The sequence below is a fragment of the Protomyctophum parallelum genome, assembly GCF_964188405.1.
Source record: "Protomyctophum parallelum genome assembly, chromosome: 12".
NCBI classification, from domain to species: domain Eukaryota; kingdom Metazoa; phylum Chordata; class Actinopteri; order Myctophiformes; family Myctophidae; genus Protomyctophum; species Protomyctophum parallelum.
In genome coordinates this window covers 30,020,938-30,047,937 of record NC_139712.1, presented here as the reverse complement: position 1 = coordinate 30,047,937, position 27,000 = coordinate 30,020,938, and the positions used below count along the sequence as shown (strand labels likewise).

Genomic DNA, 27,000 nt, shown 5'->3' with positions numbered 1-27,000 from the left:
ATGACATCTCAACACCTTGTTTGTGCCAAATCTGGGTTGAACGTGATTTGATGTTTTTGAAGTAGGCCTACCATAGTTTGAGACAGGTACATAGTTAGAACGAGGTGTAGCATATCTTGTAGACCAGGCCCATTGCAAGTTGCTGTACTCCGTCTTCTACTCTGAGCCAATCCCACCCAAATGAATGCAGTACATTCAAATGGCCCACCATAATAGGACATTCTGGAACTCTCAGCTTTCCACTCCCCCAGGTACAGGCAGAGGGGCTATCCTACATGTACTAATTGAGTGAGTACATTGTGTGTGTGTGTGTGTGTGTGTGTGTGTGTGTGTGTGTGTACATACATTGTTAAAATGTGTAGAATGAATCAGAAGCATTTGCAGGCATAGTCAGCATGTCACATAATGATTTATTGTCATGTCTTTAATAGCAGTAGCTACAATATTCAACAGAGGGTTAAGTAGAACACACCCAAAGCCAAGGTTTCATTCAACAGATTCACTGGGAAAAAAGAAAATAAGATTGTTGACAACACAAAATTAGACCGATATGGATGTATTTTAGTCTTTGCACAGTCAAAACATTCATTTTCTTTGCTCAGGTCCCATATGGAACTGACAATGATAAAGGCAATATTGAAAAAGTAAAAATTGTAATGAGTTCAAACTATTAAGACATGCATCTTTAGCATTCAAACTTTGCTCAAAGTTAACCCCTTTATCCACAAACAAATATGTACACCACGGCCTTATGGCAGGGAGAATTAAGGGCTCCCCCTTGTTTAAGAGATAGACAGGCTGATAGAAGGCTTGACAAATGACAGAGTATATTGAGTTATACAGCAATGGCTATACAGGAGTGGCAACTGCAACTTTACAGACCTAAAAAATTGCGATGTGGTTTAAGAGTCTGATGAATACACATTCACTGCTGAAGATTCTTAGCATGACAACAAAATCACCATTCGTTTGTACTCACCAGTGTTATCCATTGAGGAAAAATCTACCCAAATAGTAATAGTCTTCAATGTTAAAAATCAACTGACAAGAAAATCTACTAAAGCAGAGAAATATCTTTTACCAATATGTTACATGTTTAATGTTGTTGAGTGCAAACTTAGTTCAATTCATTCAACTCATTCAAGGACTTCCAATTCAAAGGTTCTCTTTGGGCCCTGCTGGATTTGGAATGACGTGCTGCTGTGGAGTCTGAACACATTCAATAGCCTATAATTTTGTATGAAGATACATTTTTCATTTATTTTAAATGTCTAAAATTAACATAATTGGAAACGGCTAAATATTTTAAGAACAATAATAAATTTCTGATCACACAGGCAACTAAAGGACAAAAAATATAAATATATAATACATTTTGGGTTGATTTTCCCTTTTAAGACACCCACAGACATGTATAGAACATCAAATAATCCATCAAAAAGTCTTTTTTTCTTTGCTTTCACAGTCTTTAGAAGGCATTTGATATAAGGTTAAAAATAGGTTTTTGTCAATAACATGAGCAATAACAATATACCGGTAGTCATTTTCACTATTAATTTTAATATATCACATTGTAACCACCTTTTCCACCACGTCTTGTTAATTCAAAGACGTGTTATGGAAGAGCTGGGGTTCTTAAAATTGTTTGTGATGCAGAATCGTTCATCCTCTAATAAAATCCAGATATCAGAAGGACTACAATGGAAACATAGCCTGGCCTGGCCAGGCTATGTTTCAGCCAGGCTTTAGCCAGGCTGAAACATAGCCTGGCCTGGCCAGGCTATGTTTCAGCCAGGCTTTAGCCAGGCTAATGGAAACAAGCCCTCAGGGCTTTTTGCGTTATCCTTTTTTTTTACATTTAACAACTGTAGGGGCTGGGACTCGATAAAAAGAAATCGGCTTTGTAATTAATTAATTCATTTGTAATTAATATTTATTAGTTTTCTTTTAAATAAAATGTATTTTGGTATAGGAAAGTTCCCATGCACTGGCCCAAGCAAAGCGATCTGATCGGCCCCTTCTCTCCTTACGTGAACTGAGGTTTATTGTCTGTTGGTTGATATTGTTGGTATGCCGGAACTTCGTCCAGTGAGAGGTTTTGTGGTGCAAAAAGTAAGTGCGATTGAAATGTGTTAATTATTTTAATCGTGCTATTTTTACTGTAATTAAAGAATTGAAATTAATCAGTTAAAGTCCCAGCCCTATTTTTTACATTATTGTATAACTGTACTTCTGTACAGTTTATTAACTGTTAATAAAGTATTCAACCAATCAATAAATCAATATAAAGTTCAATATACAGTAGCTGCAGCTCATAATAGATACTGTATTTTACTCAATGTAAAGCCTAATTTATACTTTGTTGTACAATGGCGATGCTCAGCTCAGCTCAAAATGAGTTATTGTCAGAGTGGGAGACAGTCATGTAACAAAGTATATATTAGGCTCATAGCCTTTACATCTTCACATTCACACAGGCCAACTTTGTGCGTTCATAGAAAACAGAAGGAACGAAAATGTTATTAGAAATCTAAAAGTCTGCCTGGAGGAGTGCTAAGTCTAATGTATACTTCGCACTCAACGTACACAGAGATTCTTGTAACTATTTTTGGCGAGGTGTCATGTTGACAACCATTTATCAGGAAACTAGTGGAACTAGTGGTTCTCAACCTTTTTAGGCCATGACCCCCCCAAAATAGTATTTGAGATGGGGACCCCTCCACCCTGACCCACTCAGCCTCCAGTTGAGGAGGCTTTACATTTTGTTTAGCATTGTTCCACAGATAAATATTGTGAGAATAGCAGATCTACAAGCTCACAATGCCAACAATGTTTGCCTCTTTCTTATGATATTTGACAATTTGGCAAAGGTTTGACCAGTTTTTATAGTTTGTTGATTGCTTTTGATGCAGAAAATGAGAAATGGTCTTTTTTCTTCTTCTTTCTTTTTTAGGTATTAAAAAAACGTCTCAAAAGTAAATAAATTGTCACTATACTGTCATCTGGAGACCCCCTCAAATCATGCGGGGATCCCAAAGATTGTGAACCACTGAACCACATGACTGTGCGACAAAGTATAAATCTGAAACACAAAGGTTCTCTACAATGCTTTTTTCTTTTTTCAATTGGGTCTTTTGTCCCATGTAGGTTGCCATCCCAGGCACTTTTACAAGTCTTTGGCTTTCAGAACACTTTCACAGGGAAACCCCTTAAGAGCACTACAGGCTTGAAGATAGGCATTATCTAGTAGCCTTTAACCAAAGGGTGCTACAGTCCGTTATTCTGCACGTTATTGTGAGAATGAAAACAATGAACAGGTTGATGTTCTTGTGGCTGACAGTTAAAGTAGAAATAAATAAAGTTTATGTGTGTTGTGTGGTTAGCATTACGAGTGCATGTTGATGGATGGATTCTTAAAAAGAAAGAGCAAGCGTTTCTAAGAACGTAAATAAACTATTAGGGCTAATAATATACAATATATATATTTTTAAAAAGATTTAGAAATTATTATGTGTTGTTGACATTTTAACATCAAATCAAAGTGCAATGTACAAATGCATGTGTAATACAAATGACCCTTTCAGAAAGATAAAAAAAAACATAGCTGTTATATTTGAAATCTGAATGAAAATGAATGAAATAATCATACTCAACTGTGAATAGTGGAATTATTTTGGACTAAATTTGTCAAGACAGCTTAAGGCATGACAGGCCTTTTTAGGCGGGGGGAGGTGGGTTGTCAACATCCCACTGCCGAACACAGCCATGATGCCTGCAGTTCAACCAGAGGTGCTGGTTCCTTCCTCAGTCCTTATGGCCTGTACCTCCAGCAATAGGATGATTCAGTGACAATCATGGCCAAGCATTCTTCTACCTCTGTCCCCCTCATCCCCCCCCACAGGGCCCGCTCCAGCTGATCCAGGCGGCTGCTCTCCATTTCGCTTGCTCTGTTGAGTGGTCAATGGGCGCTGGGCCCACTCGCTCTCTTTATCCCTCTCTCTCTCTCTCTGTGGGACCTGCAGCTGTGGTGATCCTCTCCTCATTGTGTGGTCCCGGAGGCTAGAGTTTTGACCTGGTGTTTGCACATGGCATCTTCCAGGAACCCGGCCAGCTTCTCAAAGTCCTCCTAGACGGGAGGAGAACACAGGTACACTAGTTCACTGCGTTTGTTGTTCCCCAAAACAGGTTTCAGAACAGCCTCTGGCTTTCAGTCGGCGGCTTCGAATGGGACAATAATAATAATAATAATAATACGTTTCTTTTCTTTTTCTTTTCAAAATCTTTTTATTCAGATTTGATAACAGAAGCCCAGGGGCAAGTATTAAACAGACATAATAAAAAAATAAATAAAAAACTCAATCCCCTATCCCACCCTCCCCCACCCACAATCCCAAGGATAGTTGGAAAACAGTCTGGAGAAATAATTAAATAAGGACGTTATCACGTTTAATCAGACTATTGATTCGTCTAAGAAGTTGAGATACTGACCTGGCTACCAGTAGGTGCTTTGTTGTTATTCTGTGGGCCAGTAGCAGTTGGGGCAAATGCTCTCGCCCCAAAACATGATTTACTATTCTGAGTCGGCCCAAGCGAACTTCACAACGTTCGGCACGGCAACTCACTCAGTGGTGCGTCTCGTGGCTCAAGTTCGCTTGAGACAGCGCGCCTCCATCGCGGTCAAAAACTATACTTTATCGGACACAAAAAGGAGCCATCGTCAACCCACATAACGACAAAACACCTACTGAGCTCGTCGGTAGGTTGAGTATCTCACCTACTTAGATCAATCAATAGTCTGATTAAACGTGATAATGTATGCTTTTGGTATGCTTTTCTTTTACCAATTGTGTTTTATTGCTTGGCACAACTACATTTCTTGTTCAGTATGTTATTTACATAGACTTTTTAAACCGTTTTATTTTACCGTACTCTTATATTTGACTGTTATGATATGATGTTATTTAAACTGTTCAGCACTTTGTAACGCATGTTTTAAAAAGTGCCATATACATGAAGTTATTATTATTATTATTAGTATTAATAATAATTTCCGATTCAGTGCATTGACAGCATCCGAATGAGTGCAGCGTTTCAAAACACTCACCTCTCACTCTTTAACCACCTAAGCCCCAGGCATTTACTTCATTGTACATTGATTGAATAGCAAAACATTGCTGATCTACAAGCTCACGGTGCGTTGTGAGCTTGTAGATCTTCCATTTCTTGTCATTTTTGCTTTTAAACAAATGCCAGGTTGAAAGTGGTTACGAGCGCTCAATTCCTGTGAAAAATCTGTTGGCATGTACCTCAGTTATAAAGGCGTAGTGAACCAGTTCACTGGCAAGGTCTTTGGAGCTGTCAGCTGAAAGAACATATTGAAAATGAACAAACAGAATGCCTTTTTTAATAAACATCTATAATGTTCCGTGTCTGTCAACTGACTTGGAAGGATGTCACAGCTAAGTTGTCGATGGAGTTTGTCATCCATCTTCAGAAACAGAGAGAGCTAGGGGAGAAAGCACAATAGGTTTTATTATATTAAGTTATTATGTGACGATTATGTTTTATCGCCATATTATCCAAGTGTGGAGCTCACATGAGTTCTGGTCCCATCTTCAGTTGTTTCCAAGTTACAGTGCATCTGAACAACCTGCAAGTTCAGACAAAAAAAATGTCAACACGATATTGAGAACACAACAGACCCAGAGGAGTAATTTAAGAAAAACAAGAATTAATTGGATATAAAACGCATCCAATATTACTGTGTATGTGTTGTGCATGACAAAGATTGTGTTATTGACTTTCTATCATTGTACAGTGTTAGCTCCTGGTAAATTGTTTGGGGGAGAGGGTTGGAAATAATATTAGGATTGTCATTTAGTATGTCTTAGCAAGTCTAGAAGTTTAGCATGAGGGATAGTGTCTACCCTCTATTAAGGCTTGCCGACACCCTCTGGCCTATCAATCATCAAAAATAGCAGATCTACAAGTTTACAACGCGTCGGACTGCGACGAGTTGTGAGCTTGTAGATCGGCTATCCGCAACCAAGTGTAAAATGACAAAATCAACTGTAGATTTAGTCAACTAAAATATTACGATATATAATTTAGTAAAACTAAACAAACATTTCAGTCGGATGACAAAAAATATGACCAAAACGAAATGACATTTTACTCGGAAGACTAAATGAAAAAGTGCTGCCAGGGACACTGACCTTCCTGGTCTCAGTTTGTTGGGGCTCAGGCGTGGGAGACTTCACAGTCTCAACGTGCTCCTGGGACAGGGACAAGGCCCGGGGAACGTGTTGCCGCGTGGACAGGAAATTCATCAAGGGGTAAATCCCGTTCCTGAGGAGAAGAAGAGCGCAACTCTGTAGTGGTAGAAAATCTACTCACATACTTTTACTTAAAGGACAATTCAGGACCAGCTCTTTTCTTACCGTAATCTGATTTTAGTATATCTAACAACGAGTGGTAGAGGTAAAAAATATATATATATTCAGAGCGGACCATATAGCTCAGGGCATGCACGCTGGATCTTAGGATCGACACATTGTTGTTAAACTTTGACCTCTAAGTTGGTTCAATTTGCTTTATTAAAGATATTTTTTTTTGCGGCTTACGCCTTTTTATTGGTTTTTTGAAGGGACAGACAGTAGGCTGACAGGAAACGGGAGAGATGGGGGAAGACATGCAGTAAAGGCCGTGTCGGGCTCGGGAGTCGAACCCGCGGCACACTGCGACTGGATTACCAGTCAGGTGCCCAGACGGTTATGCCACCGCCTGGGCCAATTTGCTTTATTTAGCACAATATAAAAACGAAATGACAAATAAAACACAACATATAAAAGGTAAAAAGTGCCAGGACGAGGCAAGAAGCCCAACGGGCTTCTAATCTCTGGCCATCCAGCCTGGCAGAGTTAATAAAAAGCAAACGCACTTACTTGACGTCCTCGAGGAACTTGTCAAGCTCCAGCGGCGACACGTGTGAATATCTGTAGGATATTGGAGATAATCCACGGCATGAGGGTTGTATTTGACACATTATAGACAGACTATTCACAGTAGTGATGCGCGGGCCCCGCAAAACAATATATTAATCAACGACCTGCCCGCCCCACGGCCCGCAAAAAAATAAAGTAGCCTAACAACCGGATTTTGAACACCCAGCAAGTCCAGTCAATTTCAATTTCAATTGAATACCAGCATTTCTAAGCAGTATCGGTAGCTTTTCCCAAACTGGCACCGGTACATCTAATAAAAAAATGTGTTAAATGTAATTTATTTACTTAAGCTGGGCTCCTGGCCTGTCGACATGCTTGATCTCTGCCATGACAGCATTGTAGTCAAAACCCTTGGTACACTCCTCCACACAGTTCTCAGGAAGCAGATCTGGAGAGGGACAGAGTGTGTGTATTTTAACAGCAATTTAGTTTTTTTTGTTTTAGTCATAGTCTTTTGAATACATTTTCATTTAGTTGTTGTCATATTTCAGTCATCTGAAATGTTTTAGTATTGGTCTAGTTCAGTGGTCCTCAACAGGCGGACCGCGGTCCAACACCGGACTGCGGCACACCTCTCTGCGGACCCTGGAGAAATTATAGTATAAAGAGAAGAAAAAAATCACTGCGACCGCGAGTGGAATTCTCTGTTGTATTCACTCAATGCCGAGCAACGCAATTAACACTCTGAATGTGGACCGACGTGCGTGTGTGCCTGTGTATTATGGGCCGGCATGTCATGCGCATGAGACTGGACCATGGTCTTATTCAAAAATGATTTGTGGACCTTCAGCATTTCTAGTTGAGGACCCCATGTCTGCAAATATGTATTTTGGCAGGCCTTGATGGGGTCGTAATGCCAGATTTTACACTTGTTTGAATGCTGGTCGAAATCAACACTGGGGTATCAGACCTTATAAGCCAGACATACAATACCACTTCGGTCAATTTTTGTCCAACTTGCTGTCAGATTCAAATGTAATATTATCATGTTAAAACATTGAGGGCTGGATTTTGAAGATGCGTTTTACAATGGGGTAATACATACAGTTTTATGAGCTGGGGGCGTGTTGTATGTCATATTGCAATTTTGGGCATGTTAAGAAGCGCTTTCGACACCCCGTGGATTGCGCAAAACGGCCTTGAATTAGTCATGGGTGTGTTTAAGGCGTGTTTGAGACGTACCCAATCAACATGTCCGTACTATTCTCTTTACCAGTCAGCTGATGTCACATACGGAATGCGCACTTTGGGGATCGTGGTATTACATTTCTTCAGGCTGGCACCATAGAAGACATGACATGACTTTGTCACATTTGAGTTAATTATTCCTATTGCACTGCATGCTGTCACCTTTATGCCTCAAAATAATTTGTTTCTATTGAAAAACACCAGTAAAATAACGTTTATTATATTTTATTTCATTCAAGTCATGATGAAGGAATGAGTTGAATGCTTAATGCTGTGCCTGTGGCCCCGATGGTATATGGTCTTCGCTCTTAGCATTTTATTGAAGAAGACTTGAATCGGGTGTGATACAGCATATGAAAGCAAATTTCCCACGGATTATGGAGATGTTTTTATTTATTTTTAAGGTTGAGAAATGAAAGAATTATGGCCGTTTCTAATCTCAACATTTTACAAAAAAAAAGACGCAAAAGAGGCTGTTGCCATGTCTCATAGAAACAAGTAAATAGGTCTATAAAAATAAGCGCATATAACAGGGGTCTGTAACCTATTTTAAATGAAGTGCCATGTTTTTATTTTCTAGATAGTGAGTCTGCCATATCCAGATTAATTTTAATGACACCACATTAAAATAAAAAAACATATTTTGATTGTCCACAAATATAAAGTTCTTCCTTCTTTTTAAATATGTTCTTGCACATTGTTATAATGATCATTATATATATCCCCCTGCAGTCAGAGTTCATAGTTTTAATGAATGAATGTGATGCATTGTGAGCTGGTATAGATCTGCTATTTTCAAAAGTAATCTTGGAAAACTTTAATTAAATTTTTGGATTAGCCGTCCTTAGTTGGGCAAATGCATTCATCTGGGGATCCTTGACATGGGAATGTGCTGTGTGAGGATCACTGGTTTAAACAACATTAGGAGAAAAGCCCAAATAACCACTTTAGAAACAAGAAAAGCAACCACAAATAGTACAACTACCAATATTTACAAGCAACTTTACAGAAAAAGAAGCCGCTTATAATAAACAGACATGGCAACACTCTAGCAGCCTCCCAGAGCCGCTCAAGTGTACAATCAAACAGTGCTTTTTGCGTTTATGAGGTGGTCAGACCCACGTCTAATCGTTATGCGCTGAGTGTTTTTAGGTCAAGGGGCTTAATAGCAAATTGCGCAAAGCGAAAATAATTAACATATGGACACTCCCACAATGCTAAAATATTCAGGAACGCCGTATGCCATATGTGTGTGCGTTCAACACGGGCCGATATGCCTTTCATAATACGAATGTGCGCAGAGCGAGGGCAATTTATGTATTACCCCATTGTAAAACGCATATTCAAAATCCAGCCCTGAGTGTCCCAGGCTTCGATATTAAATATCGTGACTGTCTGTGACTAATATAGCGGATATTAAGAAACCCAGTACCTGGCTTCTTTCCTGGAAAAAGGACAGAATCACACACCTTCAAAAATAATGAATACACATAATTCATTGTTATTTAAGCAAACTGACTCCAGAGCATTTGGCGACTCTTAAATCTTATATTCTCTACTTTTACCTGAACCTATTAATCCTGTTATTATGCTTACTGCTATTGGTGCAGTGACACATGAACTTCCCCACAGGGATCGGTATAGGTCTCCCAACTGACTGCCTGTCAGTCAGTCAGTCAGTGTGTACTCGTGTGCGTGCGTGCGTGCGTGTCTAACAGATGTGACTATAGTTAGCCGACTGACTCAATTGCAACTCGTTTCTAGGTCACTGGTCTTATCCCCACTTGCCAGTAGTTAGGTACAACCTATTTCAAGGTGGATGAAGATAGTACCAACTGCCAACACACGGTTTCTATCCAAAAAGCATATTGAATATGATAATCGTTAGTAAGTGGCCATGGCCACTGAGGTGTGCGGTTAAATCATGCACTCTGTGGAGTCAAACTAGGAGGAAATTAGCCTCTGGTATCGTACAGTAGTTTTGAGCTTGTCGAACTGCTACTTTTGTGATTCCAATTCCAAATCAAGTAGGGCATTCATTTTACAAAAAAAACATAAAAAGGTAAAATATGGAGATGAGAAGTTTCAGCCTGACAGTGGCCTGGCCCAGGCAGGGTGCTTTCTGGTATAGAGGGGCAGGTAGTGCATGGAGCAAGCGCTGTGTAATATCGGTTCACCGAGCTGAGCGCCCACCCCTGGGCCCTGCCCCCCTCCGCCCCTCTCTCCCTCCCATACCCTCCCTGGTAGAAAACAGCGTCACCATATTTCACGTGATGCCATCTGCACTGTAGTTCAATCCCACTCCTAGACCAGGAAATGTGTCTCGTTCCTCCAGGCTTTCATTTTCGAGCCAAATGCGAACAAAAATAAAAGCCTGGGTACCGAGGTTAGCCCGGCAGCAACAATACTGTATGTGTAGTAGCGTACAAACCAGGAGGGAATTAGCCTCGATTATCTCCGACATATGTGCAGTAGCATACTGTGATGGGCTATCAATTAACACTTAAGTTGATGAGTTGACACCTGTGTGGCACGCTGGGAGGTGAGAAACTCACACTGGTTGTTAAACTCATTCACTGCCAATCACATGTTTTGACATGATTTCTTTTTCCAAAGTCCAGTGGGTTTTTAAAAAATGGCACTCTTCGCTAACCTCTGAGGTGCTCTTCACTAACCTATGAGTCACCATTTGACTCAGTGTAACAAAATACAGCTTTTTGTTCTCTCCATGTTATTGAATTTGGACAATTTTCTTTTTCTCTGCTTCTGTATTTTGAACAATTTTCCTCTCCGTTTTTGGGGAGACATGCTATTTTCAACAGACAATACCTAGAGAACCGAGGGTCGATTCCCCCCCCCCCCCCCCTCTCCCCCCACCCCTTTTTCATGGTTAAACTTACACTGGTTGTTGATGAAACAGTGGGCTGCGAGCAGCTTCAGAGAGTGGACTTCAAACAGCACGCGGTGGAACAGAAGGTCATGAGCGGTGGGACGCTGCTTGGCATCTTGACGCACACACGACCCTGTGAACTCCTGTGGGAAACAAGACCTCACTTTTTGTACTTTAAGTACATTTTGATGCCAATACTATTTAATTTCCGGACTTTTACTTGTAACAGAGTATTTCTACAGTACATTACAGTATTGATACGTTCGCTTAAAGTAAAACATGCAATGCAAGTAGTTTCCCCCCCACTGGTGCTAGTCCAGTCTATCTATAATATAGATAGATCTATATTATATAGACTCACTCTCATGAGAGGATCATCCAGGGACTGTCCTGCATGGGCGATAGCCTCCTTGGACACAGCAGCATCTCCATTAGCCTGGATCTCTAACACCGCCATCTAGTGAGACACAAATACACGCTTCATATTTCAAAAAGTATAAAACATAATGTAATAATAATAATACCTTATTATTATTATTAAACATAATAATAATAATTTGTGTTGGTACTTCAATCTGGCCTACACGAAACATTTACTCTGACTAGTGGTTTGCAAGATTAGCTCTCTCTCTCTCTCACACACACACACACACACACACACACACACACACACACACACACACACACACACACACACACACACACACACACACACACACAGATCTACAAGCTCGAACTGCAAGCTCACAACGCATAATATATATATATATATATATATCTGTGTGTAATTAAATGTAATGCCTACACTTCCAAGTGCTTGACTGCTTGTCGGGGGGGGGGGGGGGGGGGGTCCCCAGTTCAAATATAATTATTTTGGAGGATTGTAGCCTGAAACCTTGTTCTAGACGGCTACACTTCTGCCACACTGCCAAAATATTATTTTATAGCAAAGGTTTTCAAAGTGGAGGTGAAACAAAAATGTGTTAATATTATGTTTTTAATAACCACATTTGTCACAGGCAAAAGATAAGCAGTAAACAAATAAATGCACACCGAAACACTCACTCATATACCCCAAATAGCAAACACACAAAAGAATGATGAGAATAGTTACACAAACTAAGCATTGTATGTTTCTCTCACCTCTAGAGCACAGATCCCGAAGGAGAAGATGTCAATGGCATAATCATCATCAGCAACTAGTGACACAAACACAGAGATTACATCCATATGTTGTTGCGTATGTTTTAGGTTGTTGAGTGTGTTTTAGATCAGGGGTTGGGCAACTTTGATGATGGAGAGGGCCACTATAATTCCACACTCACTAAAGAGGACCACATTGCATACAGTGTCTGTCGGGCAAAAACCTCTTGTCTCTGTATTATTTTTTCCCCCCGTAATTAATGCCCTACTTTGTGTCACACAAAAGTAACAAAAATAGGCTATCTGCAAGCGCAAAACGCATCACACTGCGACTCGTTTTGAGCTTGTAGATCTGCTAATTTTGCTCTTCTTTTATTGGAATCCTGAATAGTATTTTTTCTTTTTTCAAATGCATTTAGTTTACTGATGCTAACTTTATGAACTTAAATACAAATGCATTGGACTTAAAAAAGACAATACCATTTTTTGTCATTAAGCTACTAATATAGACTGAAGTAAATAAAGCGGGTCATGTTTGGAATTGTAACAGCTGAAATCAATAATCAGTATTCGAATATTAACCTGCAGGACACATTAAGTGAAGGTGAAGGCTGCATGTGGCCTCCGGGCCGCCAGTTGCCCATGTATGGTCTGGGTGAATTATGTCTTGACTCTTTCTGGTTAAACATAATGGAACAGTTATTAAAGGCACTCCTTTGTTTTGATAAAGATTCTGTGCTTATTTTAATCGAGACAAGAAGTGCCATTAACACTTACAGCCAGGGTTATCATTTATTGACAAATAATGATATAATTCACGCCAGCATTTTTCCCAGTTCACATCTTATTTTGAAAAGCCACATTTCCAGACTTCCGGTGTTGATCTTATACTAGCAAGTTGGACGATGCGTGGTCAGGTCCTGTGTATCAAACGGAGATAACCGAGTGCAGTGAAATGCTTCACAGCACCGACTCCCTGCCGTGGAATAAACCTTGTTTTGACCAAAAATGCCATCTGGGACAAGGAATAGGAGATACAGGCGATTGAAAGAAACAGATAGAATGGGTGATTATGGTGACAACGAACCCAGTGTTATGACAACAACAGCTAGAAACCTGATGCTAACGTGAGTAGCATTATGACTTGATCAATCGAAAGCGCTATAAAAGCGCAATTGCCATTGATCTACGACAATGGCGTTGAGGGTAGCATTGATTAATTGGCTTTAATTGATGTACATTAATGGCAATGGCGCTATAAGTGTTAATAACTGTTGTGTTGGCCTCCCACTCATATTTGTACACAGGCTATGTAAGGAGTCTGCACTCGGCACTAGATTGAAGAGCAATGTCCTCTTTTCCTGATTTAGATTAAATCTTTTAAACACATTTCACACATTTTATACGCTTTCTTGTCTGAACTTATTGACACGCTGTGCCCAGACAGCTACACCAGCCGCCCGGGCCCATACTGCACCCATTTAAATTGTTCATTGGATGGTGCCGTGCAACACTTTCTTCTTGTCGATTTTTAATTCTCTGTGTGTTGTTATTCATGTCCTCACTGCATTGCCTTATTCACTGCTATTATTTTAATGTTTTATACCTGCTTTTCTTTATTCCTTTATTGCTCTGTAAAGCACTTTGAGCTGCATTTCATGTCATGAAAGGTGCTATACAAATAAAGTTGTATTATTAGTATAATTATATCCTGGACTATAATCTACAATGAAACCCTGTGAGCCTTGCACAGTCCACTCACAGTCACGCCTAATCACACTTACATCCATATTCCGGAGGGAAGAAGTGGACGTGCTTATGGTTTTCTCTGTGTTGCCGCCCTTTGACGTGGACGTCTGGGAAGACCGAGCACACTGAGCACAGCGAAGAAAGAGAGAGAGAGAGAGAGAGACAATATCACTGTCAACTTTGTCAAGCACATTATGCTTAAATGATGCTTCATCAAAAAACTGTCATACAACGAACCATAAATTAGGTGTTAAAAGGTAGTTCACACAAGAAATAACTGTATTTTATTATTTATTATTATTATTATTATGTTTTTTATTTATTATATCCCACGATTTTTGTAAGCCATTTTTTCAGCCAGTGTCAATTGGTAATCCAGGGCGCTATACTCCCTCTGCCAGCCTGTGGAGAGCAGCGGACTGACCTCATGCTGACTGACTTTCAATGCATGAGGAGACCAAGCCACTTCTTTTCACCTGACATGTGGGAGTTTCCCCGGTTGGACGCAGCGCATGAAGGAACACGTTATTCCAACCAGTTCCTTTCCCATCAGGTTTCCCTCCCCGGCTGGCCAGGGAAGGCAGTAATAGAGACCAGGATTTCTGTATGTTTTCTGTGACCTACCCTAGGGGACACTTACGATATTTCTATCGTTTACTTGAATGAAATTGATGAAATACATCACCTTGTAAGTAAATGATAGAAACAAAGTCATTTCTTGGGCGAACTAGCCCTTTAAGAGAATCAAATACAATACTTTCACGTCCTCTCACACCCAATGCTTTATTTTTCATGAATAAATTATAGGACAGTGAGGTCAAATGAATAAATGATATAGGCCTTACCGTTGACAAACAGCCGGTGCCATACTGTGGGAAGAAATTGCGGCAGCATTTAGGTTAGATGGGAATTCTGTTTCATGTTATATAATGTATTATCCAGCACAGCTGGTATGTAATGCAAACACTAGATAAACTGGAGCTCTTAGAATTCCAGAACAATTCCAGGCTAGAGCGGGATGGTTTTACAGACTGCAAAACACTTTTTTCAAAACCACTTCATGTTACACGTTATTTTGGGGGGTCCCCAGTTCAAATATGATTATTTTGGGGGTTCCCCAGTTCAAATATGATTATTTTGGGGGGTCCCCAGTTCAAATATGATTATTTTGGGGGGTCCCCAGTTCAAATATCATTATTTTGGGGGTTCCCCAGTTCAAATATGATTATTTTGGGGGGACCCCAGTTCAAATATAATTCTTTTGGGGGGTCCCCAGTTCAAATATGATTATTTTAGGGGGTCCCCAGTTCATATATGATTATTTTGGGGGTTCCCATGTTCAAATATGATTCTTTTGGGGGGTCCCCAGTTCAAATATGATTCTTTTGGGGGGTCCCCAGTTCAAATATGATTCTTTTGGGGGATCCCAAGTTAAAATATGATTATTTTGGGGGGTCCCCAGTTCAAATATGATTATTTCGGGGGATCCCCAGTTCAAATATTATTATTTTGGGGGATCCCCAGTTTAAATATGATTCTTTTGGGGGGTCCCCAGTTCAAATATGATAATTTTGGGGGGTCCCCAGTTCAAATTGGGGAGGGTTCCGGCCTGAAAAAGTTGAGCACCACTGGAAGAATGCTAGTGGCCACTGTAGAGTGTAGTAACGCAGAGTGCCCTGGTGGGGTCAGACCTGAGCCAATCTTGATGAGGCCGTTGTGTTGGATGAAGATGGTGTCACAGGTCAGGTTGCCGTGGATTATAGGCGGTTCACACGAGTGGAGATAACTGCCGACCAATGAGAACACATTAACCATATTTTACTTTACTTTTTTACTTTAAAAATAGCAAAAATCATGAAAATGTGGCACAAATCTTTGAATATATATTCTTTTCCAGCAAACGTTTTTTACTCAAATCTTTGCTTCTGGGAGGTCCCTGGAACAAAATATTTTGAGATGGAGGTCGGCGGCCAATTACAGTAGGCCTACATATAATTCTAGAGGTTCTTGAAAAGAAAAGGTTTGTGCACCACTGATATAGAAACATAGGTTTTCTATAGGAAAAGAAAAGATTTAAGAAGCCATTGGTAAAATCAACAGATTGTTTGAAATAAAAAGAGAGGTGATCCAAGCAGGAAGAAGAAGTAAAGTTTAATCTATAAAAAAAACATGTTTTGTCTTTATCAGGGTGACAGGACCTCATTTATCAATAGAGTGTAAAATCTGCCCCAAATTAGAGTGTATAGGTTTCGTAGTACACCCACGTCGCCACGGCATTTATAAAGTGATCGCAAACAGCTGATCCTTCCTTAATTTCGTTCCGACGTTAATAAATGTGACAGCTGAAATCTATCTGGCACGCCCTATGAAATCAAGCCTCGCCCTCGTTTTTGCGACATGAACAACTGCAGTACGACCTTGGAAACCATAGTTACATGACGAAAAAAGTAAATAAAAACGTTTCCCCCGTTTGCCTTGCTGCCCGCCTCACCCATTTAGTATTTTAGTACTATATTAATTTGACCCATTTGTGCGCAGTGCACGGCGAAGGCGATCAGTGAGACTGCACACTGCTGTGATAAGTGCTGTGGGTGAGTGATGCCGGTATGAGAGGCATGTCGTCAAGGCAGTCATTAATCAACATTTATGGGGTGATTTGATCATTGATGAACGAATCATAAACATATGGATGAAGGCTTGCATGTGTGCTGGTATGTGCTGGCGACGCATGCCGCGGTCCCGTGACGTCCTCCCGACTCCCGAAAATTATCTCGCTTTTATATGAATTACTGTCAAAGCACTTATTTAAATGGTGAATGATTAAACCCCTTACGCCTTATATAGCCTACAATTGCAAATATAAGCTGTATGCTTGTCATTGTCACTTGGAAATAAAGGTGTAAGGGGTGATTATATAGGCATCTGATGTCACACTCATGCGCTTTGATTAAGAACAAACTAGTACATTGTAAACATGTTATATTGTTTTTAATTGCGCAATTTTAATTGCTTGTAGTTGGAAATCTCTCTTTTTCTTTTTTTACATGTATATATATATACAGTTCTATATTAACATTTTAGGAGTGAATACATATGCTTAGATGCCTGTGACAGCATGTCAGCTGGTCAAACAATGCTGCTCCGCTTGTGTACGACAGAAAATAGCTGAGGACAAAGCCTACGACAGCTCCCGACCTAACGTGATTTTTGTCCTGGCTCACGTTCAAGTTCAAGGTTTTGCGGAAATGGTAAATGCCGAAAAATAATTTAGGCGTGCACCCATATTTTGGCGTACGCAGAGTTGATAAATGAGGAGGAGTCCCATTAGAGGGCATATAAGGCTTATTAGCCAGACATCCAGTTTAGTGTGATAGATCACAGCCCAGTCATTACCTGAGGGCCGAGAGGATCTGGGTGCACCATCGTTTCCAGGCCTGGAACACAGAGTAAAATGGTAAATGGTAAATGGTGCATTTATATAGCGCCTTTATCCAAGGCGCTTTACAGAGATTGTGCATTACATTCACCCATTCATACACCGATGGCAGCGGAAACCATGCAAGGCACCAACTAGCACATCGGGAGCAATTAGGGGTTCAGTGTCTTGCTCAAGGACACTTCGACAGTAACTCTGGGGGAGCCCGGGTTCGAACTGGCAACCTTACGGTTACCATCCAGGCACTCTACCCCTGAGCCACCGCCGCCCCTGTAACAGGACAAACATGGAGTAACATGGATTGTTTACATACGCACCGACTGGCAAAATCCTAAATTAATTGTGCACTTTCTAAAATGTATTTTTCATATGACAGTTGTATCTGAACCGTATTAGAATCTATCATTGTGTGACAGGATATCTTTTTTTATTCATAGCAGATCTACAAGCTCACAACTTTGTGAGCGGCTGGTTTCTAATCCACAACGTTCCTTGCACGTACAGGATACACACAGCAGGAGCCTTGGCCAGGCTGTCAAGCCTGATTTATATAAGTTGCCGGTGTCGTGCTCAGTAAATAGCAGAACTACAAGCTCACAACGCGTCACGAATGTGACACGTTGTGAGCTTGTTTATATCTCCTTTTTACCGCAGGCGACACCGGTGTGCAACAAAGTAATGAATCAGACTTCATGCCCACCATGATGCCGACGCTACGTCACTTCTAATCCCACTGCAAATGTGGGTCTGAATCCTAATAAGACTGCAGTGCCCCGAGCACCCACACGCGGCAGCATTGAGCAGACCACTCACTCTCTCTCTCACACTGGGACTGATGTGACTGGATAAGGATGCCGGTTGCCTGGGCCAGCGTTAGAAAGAAACTGACCTTGACATTCATGTTCTTGTGATTCTTCTTTGTTTTCTTCAAAAACTGCTTCAGGCTGCCAGAGGACATGTACTCTGTAATGAATATGACCTGTAGGGAAGCAGACACGTAACTATTAACCTTTTGTGTGTTTAAATTGAAAATAACAGTGGAATTATTTACTGGGTGTCTTTGTATGGATATTTTTACATCTACAAATGCAATACATACCCGTGCTTGACCCGTGGTCTTGTCCAGCCAGTATTTGTGGAACTTGACAATGTTGGTGTGTTCAACCTGCATCAGGTTCTCAAACATGTCCTTTATATTTTCCTAAAAAAACAAAAGAAAGCACTTGGGTATCAAACTTCTACCAAATACATGTGTGGTATTTACTATTTATATCGTAACTTTCTGCACCTCTCGAAATCATCAACACACTCACACTCTCACTCTACTGTCAGAGAGAACATTTAGGTAAACACATTCCGTTTTACTTTCGAATATATTTTGAATATAATTATTAATATTACTCACTAGAGTAGAGTCACCACCTCTGCTATTAATTGTAGAGTTTTCAATGGTTTTGCTGCTTTTAAGCACACACATACACGCACAGGATCATGCTCCCAAAGTGAATTCATCATATCACCAAAGGTGTCTGAGGAAGATGTTTCCATTTGAACATGTTCTTTTGTCGAGCACCTAAGCTTGGATTTGATTGTTTGGGTTTGCAATAACATGCCTTTGCGCACACACACGCACACACACACACACACACACACACACACACACACACACACACACACACACACACACACACACACACACACACACACACACACACACACACACACACACACACACACACACACACACACACACACACACACACACACACACACACACACACACACACACTCTTCTTTTATTTATTTATTTGGATCTGCACAAGAGGCGCAATACAATAGACCCAAACACTGATCAGAATTAGGTTCAAGGTTCAAGGTTCAAGGTTATGTATTAGTGTCCCCGAAGGGCAATTGGTTTTACAGCAGGTCATAAGGCTTGAAACACATATAACATCAATAAAACCAAACTTATTGCTGCTGGTCGCAAGCGTGCGCTGCGCCCGGCCTACTTGCATCTTCAGCGACCGCCCTCTTCAAGAGGCAAGCAAGCAAGGGTCTGGTTGGACATTATATGGTCCAACCAGATATAACTGCTGCATATGCTTAACACACATATGCTTAAGATAGCACATTGATGACATACTATTACTTGACACTACTAGACAGGATGTTTTCCCATAGAGTTAAAAATAATAATAGAGAGGCACCGGAAATCCCCTCTCATTCACTTGTATGGAGTTGCTCACCCAGCGCATAGTTACTCCCTTAGTTTTCACCCCTTCTTCCGGGTTCGAAAAAGCCACCCACCCCAAGCGACCGCTCTACCTCCTCCGCTACTGCCTTCATAGTGACTGTAGCTAGAAATAAGAATGAATACAAATTACCTCCTGTGCTTTGAAGACGTTCTGGTCAGAGAAGACCACCTCGTTCCACACCACTTCCACCCCTTCTTCTGTGTCCATGGCCAGGTAAGCACTTTCCACACCGGGGACATTGCCTTGGCTGAGCTGCAGCGGAGGGAGAACAGAAACATGCATTATTATTATTATTATTAGACATACCGTAATGCTCCATATAGACGCCAAATCTAAGGTGTACTGTAGTGTTCATTTCGTTGACTATAAGACTAAAATGATTTCGATATTTAGTCGACTAAGACTAGACTAAGACTAAGACTATTTCAGATGACTAAAATAGGACCAAAACTAAATAGTGTGTCATTCAAAAGACAAAATCAGAATTATCTGACAAATTAACACCGCTGTGGTACCACGGTGTCTGAACTACAGGCCAACAGAGCCCACAGGAACCTGACTGGAATTGTACAGTGAAAGGAAATGGATTGGTCTGCCAAGGATACGACAGGATGCCAGGGTCGAGCGCTATGTGCCGCACGGGGCAACCAAGGCGAACGGGAACAGGGGTAAATAAAGGAGTCCATGTCCAAGGCCAGGTTCCATTCAGGCATACAGTACATGTCATGACACTCAGCAAGTCACAGTGCGCTTTTGTTTTGTTTTTAACGTAAAAGTATCAATACAACAATCTAGAAATACTCGGTTACAAGTAAAAGTTCGGTATTAAAATTTTACTTGAGTAAAAGTACAAAAGTATTGGCATGAAAATATACCAAATACCAAAAGTAAAAGAACTCATTGTGCAGAATGTCCCCCGTTTCACAAGCTCGATATGTAAAAGCTCTTGAAAATAGCAGATGTACAAGCTCACAAGTCACAACACGTTGCGCTGCGACTGTGAGCTTGTAGATTGTAGATAGTATATAATAAGGTTGAAGTGTTTTAACGTGTGTTTGTTTTCCGATAATAATAATCAAAATCTACAAAGTAAAATGAGTAACTAAAGTTTTAAAATAATTGTAGTGAAGTAAAAGTACAAGATCTGCCTCTGAGATGTAGTGGAGTAGAAGTAAAAGTATTGAGAAAAAAAGTAAAGTCAAACAAATTCCACAACATTTGTAGTTAACCCATTCTGGGCGGGAACCCCTTTAGGTGTTAGCATTATGTTATGCTTTAGCTATTGAAAAATAGCAGATCTACAAGCTCATAGCGCGCCACAGAGTGGCGCGCTACGAGCTTGTAGGTCTGCTATTTTTGAAAAACCGAAGAACGACTGACATAGAAACATAGCTTTTTCAGAAAACTGGATGTAGAAGACAGTGCTTGTACTTGAGTACTGGATACTTTCCACGAGTGGCGAGTCACACTACCACACTAGTCTGTGACACACTGTGAGGCCCTGCACTTCCCGTGGGGAGTGGGGGACAAGAGCCCACAGAACTCAGAGGAAGAGCTGAAGGTTCATCATCATAGTGTACTGGAGCTTATTACGGCTGGGGCCAGACGCCAGACACAACGCTTTTGTCAAATGGGCTCGACTCACAAGCTTACGCACGGGGTTGTGCACAGAGGTGACACTATTACATCGCACATGCGAGGCGATGCAAAACGTGTTACACCCAAATAGGCCCTGTAGTGAGTGAGTACAGGACAGATATGAACACAGATGGAAGCCCCGACCGGCACACTTTTCCAACCCGGAAGAAGGGGTGAAAACTAAGGGAGTATGTATGCGCTGGGTGAGCAACTCCATACAAGTGAATGAGAGGGGATTTCCGGTGCCTCTCTATTATTATTTTTAACTCTATGGGAAAACACAAGAGGCCACAGAATGCCCAAATCCTTCCAGTATCCATGCAACGCATTGCATTGTTGCTGTGAGCTTGTAGATCGGTGAGATCGTAGATCGGTTAGATCAGAGTAGTTTGAACTGTAACAATGTATGAAAGGTGCGATACAAAATAATAATAATTATTATTATTATCATTATTATTATTATTATTTGTGCAACTTTTGAAACATTTTTAAAGAGAAAGTTAAAGGTAGGGTAAGTGATATTTTTGTTAAAGGTTAAAGCACTAATATTCTGATAGTACCCATTGCTATCAAGTGTTCAGTCACAGGGGTCTCCCTATGTCTCTCCATGTTTGTTTTCTTGTTCTGCTGTAGTGTCCATGGACACAAGGAAAAGTCAATAACATGTTCCGGTTGCAATTTTGTCTGCTCATCATGACCTGAATGTGAGCTGGAGAGACATGGAGACTCCCGTTACTGAACTATATCAGAATAATAAAGAGCTATTTAACACTTATTATAATAAAAAAGAAATCACTTACCCTACCTTTAAATGTGTCTGTGTGCCAATGAAAACCATTAACAAGAGCTTGTGACTAGGAAATAACAACAGATCCAGGTGCCTTTTGAATTTACTAAAAAAGTAACTGATTGTCCAAAACAGCTACTAAAACAAGGTTTTAGTCCATGACGATATGCTACAATGAAACCTGCAAGGGTTGCAGCCAATTAACTCATTAAGACCTGAGGCCCATTCTACAGATCCTTTCTGTCGGGTGGAAACCATTATGTCCAAAATAGTTACTCTTCAAAGTCAGTCAGATGCTCTCCCTGTCTTAATGGGTTAAGCACACAACAGGTTTCATCACTGGGATCCATGCCTGACGGAGAGCCATAACGCAGCACAAAACCACCGGTTTATTGCGAGAGACATAAGCAGGAGAATGTGCAACAGGATACTGTGTAATCCTCACCTTCAAAAAACCTGAAGTCCAGGTACATCATCATCATCACACATACTGTGCCTGACGTGATTATTATGTAAATGTTGAATGATCCTGTTGACGGGCACTGACTGCCTGGGGCAACAAAGTTCAGATGCAGAACGTAGAAAGGGGGCGGATACTATAGGGGGCGGATGGCCTAGTGGTTAAGGCACGTAACACATACATGCTGCTCTAATGTAGCCTGACAGCGAGTCGCGGGTTCGATTCCCAAGCCCAACGGCCTTTGCTGTGTCACTCCCTGACTCTCTCTCCCTTGTTTCCTGTAACACTCTATTGTACTAAAGCCCCAATAAAATAAATGAATAAAATGCGCAGGACTACGCTTGAAAAGTGCAGTGGTGTCTCTACTGTGAAAAGATGGAACCTGTGCCCGAACTACGTCAGGCAACAACTATGAAACTAAATGACAGACTAAAGGCCTTTTCAGACGCGGAGTGACTGACGCACGTTAGTAATTCATTTTCAATGTGTCATTGAAAATGAATTACTACGGTGCGTTTATTTTGTAGTAGTTGAGGGGCGATTACGTGTAAATTGTCGTGCGGCGGTGCGGGCGACTAGACCTGGATTGTGGTGAGCTTTCTTTCACACCACACGTCCCGCACCTCTCATGAGCAAACTTGACGCTGATCCAGGCGAGAACACCTGCGTCACTCGCTGCCCGTCTAAAAGGGCTTTAAATCAGTGTGCTCTTAACCGTATACCTCTGGTTTTATTATGTGGTGGCGATGTAGTGGCACAGGAGTTGAAGTACCGCTTGACAGGCCTGCACGTGCAACATAGAGAGGGCATATCTGTTAGCAGCTGAGAAACAGTGTAACCCTAAGGTACATACATGGCGATTGTTCCTTTAACTGTGTTGGCGGGCTGATCGCACAGAGTATTATGGGATAGCTTGCTCTTTTGAATACTCTTTGTTTATTAAATCACCAGTTCTGCAACACGGACTCCTTTTTCCTTATAGCATAGAAAGAAAGCATAAGGATTACTCCGGAGAGGAGAGACTCGGTGGTTATAACAGGACAAAACCAGGGAGCATTTAGAGTTTCTTCAATTTCACCTCCATCGTCCAATCGGGACATGTCGGACTCGAACCTAATTGGCAGCTGGTTCATTTCTTTCAAGAGTGGTATATTTGTGTTGCATATGCATTGTAGGAGATTACTATTTTTTGTGTGTCTGACAGAAACACATTCTCCAGTCAGTTTGATCTGCACACAGCTCAGTGGTTTAGGTCGAGGGGGGCTATCCTTTTACCACCATACAAAATATCTACTGTAAGCACATTCAGGTACAGGATACAACAAAGTTAGGTTCAAACAAAGTGCTCTACGCCTAAGCCTGATCCTTCATTCAGTGCCATTAAGTCCAGTGAGATTCTGTACACCTACACCATCCGGGTAATTGCGGCTCTATTTCCATTGGCTTGGCTTTCCTGCACTGTCAATTCAAGTGCAGTTATCTAGCTACATGTCAACTAACTAAACTACTAGATGGTGTATACATACAGGGCTAATTAGATAGCATTTGGGACACAAAATTATACTATAACTACTATACAACTACAGTGAGTATGCTACTTAGCCGACACCGAACCCTATGCTGAGTCTCACAGCAATGATGTCACCAGTGTGCCCTGGTTTTGCTTTGACATCACTCAAATGCTTAGACCTTGAACTACTAGGGCAGTGGTTCTCAAACTTTTCTGACTCAGGGGCTAGGGCACCCCTTAAATAACATTTTTCATATTATGGTACGTAATGCAAATCCCCCTAAGATACAGTATGTTACGGAGTTAACATATATATAACCCATGTATCAGTTTCCATTAGGACAGACTCAAAATAACTTCATACTACCACTTGAACCCCAGCATCCCTATTCTGGGGGGGAACATTCACCAAAATAGCCGATCTACAAGCTCACAACGCATCAAAAGAACTCAAGTACAGTGCAACTCAGGCACGTTTTATTAAGTCTAGACTCTAGAGGGTGTAAGTGAAGTGATAAAACGGAATATTATCAAAGTATTAAGGACTTGTGTCACGGCACCCACTTTGAGAAACTTTGTACTAGGCTAGTAGGGCATGATGTTACTGTAGCTAAAGGGAAAAAAATAGGGCATAAGTGGTTAATGCTTGAATGGTGTGTGGATAAAGAATGGATAAGCGGATACACAACAGTCATTTTGAAGCGCCGTTCAACAAGCCTCCAGGCAGGACGAGTATGAGGCCAACCATCTGTAACATTACCACCACATGATGATGTAAAACAGAGCAGGGACAGAGCGATGAGCAATGGTGTAGAGATGATGGATTAACCAGACAGACGGTGAGGGAGAGGTGGAGGCTGTAGACATAAAGAGAGAGGTGGGGACCGGCGAGTGACGGAATGAGAGAAAAGATAAGCAGGAAGAGAGCAACAGTGGGGGAGGGAAACAGAAAGAGCTATAAGAGGGAGGGAGAAACGGGCCAGTGTAAAGACTAAAGAGACTGTGGCGGAATGGGGTGAAATAAGGACAGATTGGGTGCCTGCCAGCCTTTTAAATCCCTGTTCACATGTCCCATGGTGCATTTTTAAAACCTGCTCAATAATGGATAGGTTAATTATTTCTTTCCCCTCCCCCCATAACAACATTTAGCATTCCATGTCCTACGAATTATGCATATGCCTACTTTTGATCCTCCAGAATCTGGGTATAATTATAATCCAAGAGTATCCACAGAGAACATGATCCACCCAACGCCTGTAATCGACGAGACCCACGTGGTGGTTTCAGTTTATGAGGGAGTGCTTTATTTTGTCTCAACATCCCTGCATAGTACTTCCTCAGTGACTTATGCTGATTTTTATATAATAAGTAAGAATCAATGCTCCTACATGCACAACAGAGATTTTTCAGAAAAGCTTTATCAGTGCCCTGCATACCTAAGGCGGGGCTGTCGAAAGGGCCTTTCTGTGTGGAGTTAGCATGTTCTCCCCCTAGGGTAGGTATCCCCACAAAAAACATGCAGTAATCCTGGTCTCTAAACTGCCTCCCCCTGGGCAGCCTGATGGAGGGGAAAGGAACTGGTCAGAATAACGTGTTCCTTAACTTCCTTCCACGCGCTACGTCAGGCTGGGGAAACTCCCCCCTGTCAGGTGAAAAGAAGCAGGTCAGTCCGCTGTTCTGACAAGCTTGTACATCTGCTATTGTTGAACAGAGAAAAGGAAAGAAAGAAAGAAAGAAAGAAAGAAAGAAAGAAAGAAAGAATCAGACGAGGGAGTCCGGCGGTCCGCGGCCAAATTCGGACATATGAATTCGGAGGTCCTTGCCACGAAAAGGTTCAAGAACGACTGACTTATAGGCCGATTCATACTCCTATTTTAGAGCCGAAACGACTTTTACTCAGCTCTAAAATAGGAGTATGAATCGGCCCTTAGAAGAAAGCCTTTTTAGAATCCGATTCAGGTCAAGGAATCAGCTACAGAGATAATCAGTGCAGGTCAGGACAGTGAATCATGGCTGGGTTCAGATCAGACCACGGGTGTCCCAGACGGACGAGCAGCTTTACCGTTTTACAGAACGAGTGCGAGTAGTCTTTGGAGAGTGGCTGCCAGCCACAGACAGACAGACAGCCCCCTGGCTCCACATGCATTGCATGAAAGGACACGAACAACACAGCACAGCAGCAGGGGCAGACAGTCTGATGTGACGATACTGCCTGGTCTGGGCGAACTGATGTTATCTACTAATACTACAGCACTGCTGTCCCAACGATACAGCCTGCCACTGGACATCAGGCTCGCGGAGACTGTCCCCCGTTTTAAATAGACTATATACTCTATAGACTACCTTTTAATGCCAATTCCTCTTGATTCTGTAAAGGGGATGCACACGCAGATCCGACACACCAAAGGTCCGACATGCGGAAACAACGGTCGGACATGAGGTCGGACATGCGCTTAATTGTGTCTCTGGCACTGAACATGGAACATATGAATTATAAATGTCACTTATGTTTGCCTTTTAGGCTTCGTAATCAAAATTTTATATGACAAATAACAAACTTAAATATACAAATAAATTACTGACATATTTAATCATGTTATACATGTATACTTTCCAAAAAAAACAATTATAGCCGAAATAGCTGATCACCCTTGGTGGACCATATTCAAGGCTATGGGCTGAATGGCCCATATTGTTCTGTGCTTCAGTTAATCACATTGCGGAGCTCACCAGAAGTCTGTACACTGGATTGATTGATTGAATACTTTATTAGTCAGGCATGTAAAGTAACAGCACGTGGTTAACAGTCAGACATTGAGGCTAAAAGGATAAAACTAAACTAAAAGTCCTGGGGACTTTCCACGTCGAGCAGAGACCCGACATTGTCCCATCTTGAGCAAGGATGGGACTCTCCCTTCAACTGGAAGAAATGTCAGGCAG

General features: G+C 41.3%; 1 protein-coding gene across 1 annotated transcript in view; it reads right to left on the bottom strand.

The window, feature by feature from the left end:
• Positions 1-1,806: 1,806 nt before the first annotated feature.
• LOC310867954 (nuclear receptor-binding protein 2-like) overlaps positions 1,807-27,000 on the bottom strand; it is a 75,511-nt gene continuing 50,317 nt past the window's right edge. Inside the window, exons 2-18 of the mRNA XM_083778132.1 lie at positions 19,795-19,917; positions 18,510-18,611; positions 18,300-18,389; positions 17,368-17,408; positions 15,666-15,760; positions 14,820-14,843; positions 14,010-14,099; positions 12,226-12,281; positions 11,444-11,539; positions 11,093-11,225; positions 7,290-7,392; positions 6,945-6,995; positions 6,216-6,348; positions 5,597-5,650; positions 5,443-5,506; positions 5,307-5,362; positions 1,807-4,126 (exon numbers count right to left, since the gene is read on the bottom strand). Of these exons, the coding sequence (XP_083634258.1) occupies positions 4,040-4,126; positions 5,307-5,362; positions 5,443-5,506; positions 5,597-5,650; positions 6,216-6,348; positions 6,945-6,995; positions 7,290-7,392; positions 11,093-11,225; positions 11,444-11,539; positions 12,226-12,281; positions 14,010-14,099; positions 14,820-14,843; positions 15,666-15,760; positions 17,368-17,408; positions 18,300-18,389; positions 18,510-18,611; positions 19,795-19,917 (1,398 nt within the window). The 3' untranslated portion in view covers positions 1,807-4,039. The remainder of the gene's footprint in view (positions 4,127-5,306; positions 5,363-5,442; positions 5,507-5,596; positions 5,651-6,215; positions 6,349-6,944; positions 6,996-7,289; positions 7,393-11,092; positions 11,226-11,443; positions 11,540-12,225; positions 12,282-14,009; positions 14,100-14,819; positions 14,844-15,665; positions 15,761-17,367; positions 17,409-18,299; positions 18,390-18,509; positions 18,612-19,794; positions 19,918-27,000) is intronic.